This window comes from Salvelinus alpinus, chromosome 6, assembly GCF_045679555.1.
Source record: "Salvelinus alpinus chromosome 6, SLU_Salpinus.1, whole genome shotgun sequence".
In the NCBI taxonomy this organism is placed as follows: Eukaryota; Metazoa; Chordata; class Actinopteri; order Salmoniformes; family Salmonidae; genus Salvelinus; species Salvelinus alpinus.
The window spans coordinates 80,083,800-80,090,934 of record NC_092091.1 but is presented as its reverse complement, the minus strand read 5'-3'; the positions used below and the strand labels follow the sequence as shown (position 1 = coordinate 80,090,934).

The window sequence follows — 7,135 nt, the reverse complement described above, 5'->3', positions numbered from 1 at the left end:
TACATCCCCACAACAGAAACAGAGATAATATATTATATTTTAATATCAGGGTTGGGGTCAATTCCATTTCAATTGCAGTCAATTGAGAAAGTGGACCCAATTCCAATCAGAAATGTTCCTCATTGAAATGAATTGAATTGGAATTCCAGTGTACTTCCTGAATGGGCAGGAATTGTTTATCTGTAAGACGTTACTTTAGATGACTGCATATCATGTGTTGTTATAATCCCAATAAAACCTCAAACTACGGATAACTGAGTAAAAGTTAACAGTTGTGTCTCCTAGCGACCAGGTCATCTCACTACACAGACACGTCTCACTACACAGACAGACAGGTCTCACTACACAGACAGACAGACAGGTCTCACTACACAAACAGACAGACACGTCTCACTACACAGACAGACAGACACGTCTCACTACAAACCTGCTATTAAAATGTTTATTATGTCTTCAGTGTTGCCTTACAAACAGTACAAACATTAAAACAGTCTTTAGTTGTTATATTACTGATATTAAAAAATTACTTAATATTAATATGACTTTAGTGATGTAGATATGAAGCAGAGTAAAGCTTAAAGGATGTTAGTTACAGATACACACAGGATTAAAGTCTTATCACTCATAACCTATCACAGGGCTGCACCGTGGCCACCAGAGCTCTCCTATTGGCTTACACAGGACTCAGAGAGTGATTGACAGCTAGAGGGGCCAGTCAGAGCGGAGGTCTCTCTGGGTATCGCTCCTTCAGGGATCATCGCCATGGTTACGCATCGTCGCCACCACAGAGCAGGAGGAGGGCCTTACGGCAGTCACCAGAGGTATCACCCTGCAACACACACATACAGAAACAGACCATTATGTCAAGTCCTTAGACAAAGAGAGGCTGGGTAGAGGTAGGACAGGCAGAGAGAGAGAGGTAGGAGAGGCACAGAGAGAGAGGCAGAGAGAGAGAGAGGTAGGAGAGAGAGAGAGAGGTAGGAGAGAGGTACAGGTACACTGGAGAAAACTAAACATCTAGTTTCTAATCAGAGACAGTCTTTCTCTCTGGACAACATGGTTCCCATTATGTCTGGGGAAAACCAAACATCTAGTTTCTAATCAGAGACAGTCTTTCTCTCTGGACGACACGGGTCCCATTATGCCTGGAGAAAACCAAACATCTAGTTTCTAATCAGAGACGGTCTTTCTCTCTGGACGACACGGGTCCCATTATGCCTGGAGAAAACCAAACATCTAGTTTCTAATCAGAGACGGTCTTTCTCTCTGGACGACACGGGTCCCATTATGCCTGGAGAAAACCAAACATCTAGTTTCTAATCAGAGACAGTCTTTCTCTCTGGACGACACGGGTCCCATTATGCCTGGGGAAAAACAAACATCTAGTTTCTAATCAGAGACAGTCTTTCTCTCTGGACAACACGGGTCCCATTATGCCTGGGGAAAACCAAACATCTAGTTTCTAATCAGAGACAGTCTTTCTCTCTGGACAACACGGGTCCCATTATGCCTGGAAAAAACCAAACATCTAGTTTCTAATCAGAGACAGTCTTTCTCTCTGGACGACACGGGTCCCATGTCTTTAGAAATTGTTTGAGGCTCATAAGGGCTCTTTGAGTCAGTGGTCTGGCAGAGTGCCACAGGCTCGTGACGCTCGTTCACGTGAACGGTAGCTCGCGTTCCATTGCTTTTCTACAGACAAAGGAATTCTCTGGACGGAACATTATTGAAGATTTATGTTAAAAACATCCTAAAGATTGATTCTATACATCGTTTGACATGTTTCTACGGACTGTAACGGAACCTTTTGACATTTCGTCTGCTCCTAGTGAACGTGCTTCGTGACTTTGGATTTGTTTACAAAACGCGCAAAAAAAAAGTAGCTATTTGGACATAAATGATGGACATTATCGAACAAAACAAACATTTATTGTGGAACTGCGATTCCTGGGAGTGCATTCTGATGAAGATCATCAAAGGTAAGTGAATGTTTATAATGTTATTTCTGACTTCTGCACAATATGGTGTATATCTTTTTGGCTGGTTTGGGCTCTGAGCGCTGTGCTCAGATTATTGCATGGTTTGCTTTTTCCGTAAAGCTTTTTTGAAATCTGACACAGCGGTTGCATTAAGGAGAAGTGGATCTATAATTCCATGTATAACAGTTGTATCTTTTAGCAATGTTTATTATGAGTATTTGTGTAAATTGATGTGTCTCTCTGCAAAATCACGGGATGTTTTTGGAACTACTGAACGTAACGCGCCAATGTAAACTCAGATTTTTTTATATAAATATGAACTTTACCGAACAAAACATACATGTATTGTGTAACATGAAGTCCTATGAGTGTCATCTGATGAAGATCATCAAAGGTTAGTGATTAATTTTATCTCTATTTCTGCTTTTTGTGACTCCTGTCTTTGGCTGGAAAAATGGCTGTGTTTTTCTGTGACTTGGCGGTGACCTAACATAATCGTTTGTAGTGCTTTCGCTGAAAAACCTATTTGAAATCGGACACTGTGGTGGGATTAACAACAAGATTACCTTTAAAATGATATAAGACACATGAATGTCTGAGGAATTTTAATTATGAGATTTCTGGTGTTTGAATTTGGCGCCCTGCACTTTCACTGGCTGTTGTCATATCGATCCCGTTAGCAGGATCTCAGAGATAGTCAGTATATACCTGTATAGCAGAGTACAGATAGAGATAGTCAGTATATATATGTATAAATGTACCTGTATAGCAGAGTGCAGAGACTTGGTGAAGAGGCGTCTGTAATCAGCTCTGATATCCAACATGTCCACCTCACTACGACTCACCATCACTCTGATTAAGGTCTGGTCGTCAGTTCCTGCACCCTGCACACACACACACACACACACACACACACACACACACACACACACACACACACACACACACACACACACACACACACACACACACACACACACACACACACACACACAGTTCTAAAAACGCATATCTAATATAAAATGATCTTCTTCCTAGTATGGAGAAAATAGATTCTTACCGACATCGAATAGTACAGAGTGTCTGCAAAGTAGGCTGGGACGCTTCTAGCACACTTTACTACAGAGGAAAGACACACAGAGACAGAGAGAGACACACAGAGAGACAGAGAGACACAGAGAGAGACACAGAGAGAGAGAGAGACAGAGAGAGACACAGAGAGAGAGAGACACAGAGAGAGACACAGAGAGACAGAGAGAGACACACACAGAGAGAGAGAGAGAGAGAGACAGAGAGAGACACAGAGAGAGAGAGACACAGAGAGAGAGAGAGAGAGACACAGAGAGAGAGAGAGACACAGAGAGACAGAGAGAGACACACACAGAGAGAGAGAGAGAGACAGAGAGAGAGACACAGAGAGAGAGAGAGACACAGAGAGACAGAGAGAGACACACAGAGAGACAGAGAGAGAGACAGAGAGAGAGAGACACAGAGACAGAGAGAGAGAGACAGAGGGAGACACAGAGAGACACACAGAGAGAGAGAGAGATTATTATTATTGTTGTGATTATTATTCCAAGTAGGGTAGTAATCACAGCAGTTTAGTGATGGTGTTGGTGGTGGTAGTGGTGTGTGTGTGTGTGTGTGTGTGTGTGTGTGTGTGTGTGTGTGTGTGTGTGTGTGTGTGTGTGTGTGTGTGTGTGTGTGTGTGTGTGTGTGTGTGTGTGTGTGTGTGTGTGTGTGTGTGTGTGAGAGAGACTTACCCACAGCCAGTAGCAGGTCTCTCAGTCCTCCAGAAGTCTCTCTCTGAACACTCTCTTCCATCTCATACCCCGCCAGCTTCATGTACGCAGCAAACACTGATACACACACACACACACACACGTCAATGTCACTGAGTGAGTGTTGATACCCTTTATAAACACAGATCTCAAACACACACCTCTCCTCAGGTGTTCAGCGCTCCTGTTCCCCAGGATGGTGATGAACTGGTCTTCATCGGTCCCATAATTCTTCTCTCCTGCAGAGAACAAAGTCTACACACACACACACACACACACATACACACACACTTACACAGTCAAAGAACTGACATGCTGTATGAAGCTCTACTAATCACAAATGTTTGGTCTTTAAATAAACTGTTAGTTTAAAAACACAGTTCCCACAATACCCCATAATGACATCACAATACACCATATTGACATCACAATACCCCATAATGACATCACAATACCCCATAATATTGTGTATTGTGATGTCATTATGGGGTATTGTGATGTCATTATGGGGTATTGTGATGTCATTATGGGGTATTGTGATGTCATTATGTGTTATTGTGATGTCATTATGGGGTATTGTGATGTCATTATGGGGTATTGTGATGTCAATATGGGGTATTGTGATGTCATTATGGGGTATTGTGTGTAGATTGATGAGGGGGAAACAATAAGGCTAGTAAGGTAACAAAATGTGGAAAAAGTCAAGATGTCTGAATACTTTCCTAATTCTCTGTATTAGTGTATAATTTGCTGATTTTCTTTGTGGATTTTGGTTTGATTCTGTAAACCACCACCTGTTGTAAATAAACATCATTCTGTACATGACAGTCCTTCAATATGACCACTAGATGGGAGCATTTAACACTGGGTATCAACACACCTTCTGTCTCTCACACACCAACACACACACACGCTTACACAAGGGCTGCCTGTGTGGGGAGTGTTATTTTACACACACACAACCGTCACACACAGACACACACTTTGTCACACACCCCTGAGCAGAACACAAGTCAAAGAAGTCATTGTTGAGCAGTAAATCTGATTGCTATCACATATTTCAGAGATACACATGTGATTCTCTCTCTTTCTCTCACACACACACACTCACTCTCTCTTACCTGTGCGTCAGTCTCTATGTTCCCCTCCTGTACCCCCTGCTGTCTGCTGGCCTGAGAGGAGAGAGAGCACATCTGTCAGATCTATGTCTGACACATCTATATCTGTCAGATCTATGTCTGAGTGTGCAAAGCTATCATCAAGACAAAGGGTGGCTACTTTGAAGAATCTCAAATATATTGATTTGTTTAACACTTTTCTGGTTACAACATGATTCCATGTGTGTTATTTCATCGTTTTTATGTCTTCACTATTATTCTACAATGTAGAAAATAGTAAAAAATAAAGAAAAACTCTGGAATGTATAGGTGTGTCCAAACTTTTGACTGGTACCAGATCTATATCCCACGCATCTATATATACCAGATCTATGTTCCTTTGACCTCTGACCCCTAGGCCCTGACCTCTGACCCCTAGGCCCTGACCTCTGACCCCTCACCTGTAGCAGGATGACCAGCAGTCTCCTGAAGTGGCCTGACGTGTCTCCTGTTACATCCTCCTCCAGGTCTGCATCATACTCTGGAACACACACACACAATCAGTGAGTCAGTGTGTCTGTCTGTGTGTGTGTGTGTTTGTATCTGTGTGTTACCCTGGCGGTAGGCAGCAATGTGTCTGTGTGTTACCCTGGCGATAGGCAGCAGTGTGTGTGTGTTACCCTGGCGATAGGCAGCAGTGTATCTGTGTGTTACCCTGGCGATAGGCAGCAGTGTATCTGTGTGTTACCCTGGCGATAGGCAGCAGTGTGTCTGTGTGTTACCCTGGCGATAGGTAGCAGTGTGTGTGTGTTACCCTGGCGATAGGCAGCAGTGTATCTGTGTGTTACCCTGGTGATAGGCAGCAGTGTGTCTGTGTGTTACCCTGGCGATAGGCAGCAGTGTGTCTGTGTGTTACCCTGGCGGTAGGCAGCAGTGTGTCTGTGTGTTACCCTGGCGGTAGGCAGCAGTGTGTCTGTGTGTTACCCTGGCGGTAGGCAGCAGTGATGTCCTTAATCTGCTGGGTCGTTCTAGAAGACAGGATCTCAATCAGCACCTTCTCATCGGTCCCCGCCCCCTACACCGTGACATCACACACAGTCACTATGACATCACACCGTCACTCACAGGATATGACATCACTAGTCCTGGGTCAAATACCTTGATGGCGTTCCGTAGTGATGTCACATCGTAAAGGATGGGCGGAGTCATTAGTGCCACCACCAGAGTCTCAAACGTTCCCCCCAGTTCACCCTGCAGATCACCTACCAGGTCCTAGAGAGAGGAGAGAGGGGGGAGGGAGGGAGAGAGAGGGAGAGGGGAGGAGGGAGGGAGAAGGAGAGAGAGAGAGGTTTGTGTTGTGATGTTGTGACGTGGTTGTAGATTATCAGATAAAACAGCCTCCCTGTTGGTTGTTCCTTGTAGTCTACAACCCCATTCAGATAAAACAGCCTCCCTGTTGGTTGTTCCTTGTAGTCTACAACCCCATTCAGATAAAACAGCCTCCCTGTTGGTTGTTCCTTGTAGTCTACAACACCATTCAGATAAAACAGCCTCCCTGTTGGTTGTTCCTTGTAGTCTACAACCCCATTCAGATTAAACAGCCTCCCTGTTGGTTGTTCCTTGTAGTCTACAACCCCATTCAGATTAAACAGCCTCCCTGTTAGTTGTTCCTTGTAGTCTACAACCCCATTCAGATAAAACAGCCTCCCTGTTGGTTGTTCCTTGTAGTCTACAACCCCATTCAGATAAAACAGCCTCCCTGTTGGTTGTTCCTTGTAGTCTACAACCCCATTCAGATAAAACAGCCTCTCTGTTGGTTGTTCCTTGTAGTCTACAACCCCATTCAGATAAAACAGCCCCCCTGTTGGTTGTTCCTTGTAGTCTACAACCCCATTCAGATAAAACAGCCTCCCTGTTGGTTGTTCCTTGTAGTCTACAACCCCATTCTGATAAAACAGCATCTCTGTTGGTTGTTCCTTGTAGTCTACAACCCCATTCTGATAAAACAGCCTCCCTGTTGGTTGTTCCTTGTAGTCTACAACCCCATTCAGATAAAACAGCCTCTCTGTTGGTTGCTCCTTGTAGTCTACAACCCCATTCAGATAAAACAGCCTCCCTGTTGGTTGTTCCTTGTAGTCTACAACCCCATTCAGATAAAACAGCCTCTCTGTTGGTTGTTCCTTGTAGTCTACAACCCCATTCAGATAAAACAGCCTCCCTGTTGGTTGTTCCTTGTAGCCTACAACCCCATTCAGATAAAACAGCCTCCTGTTGGTTG

General features: G+C 44.0%; 1 protein-coding gene across 1 annotated transcript; it reads right to left on the bottom strand.

The window, feature by feature from the left end:
• Positions 1-428: 428 nt before the first annotated feature.
• LOC139579450 (annexin A5-like) lies at positions 429-6,155 on the bottom strand. Its single transcript, XM_071408132.1, has 9 exons — positions 6,016-6,155; positions 5,842-5,932; positions 5,319-5,398; positions 4,882-4,932; positions 3,922-4,015; positions 3,743-3,838; positions 3,040-3,098; positions 2,741-2,863; positions 429-829 (listed from the first exon to the last, which is right to left on the bottom strand). Exons 1-9 carry the CDS (start codon positions 6,064-6,066, stop codon positions 767-769), a joined length of 708 nt encoding a protein of 235 aa, XP_071264233.1. The 5' UTR covers positions 6,067-6,155; the 3' UTR covers positions 429-766.
• Positions 6,156-7,135: the final 980 nt, after the last annotated feature.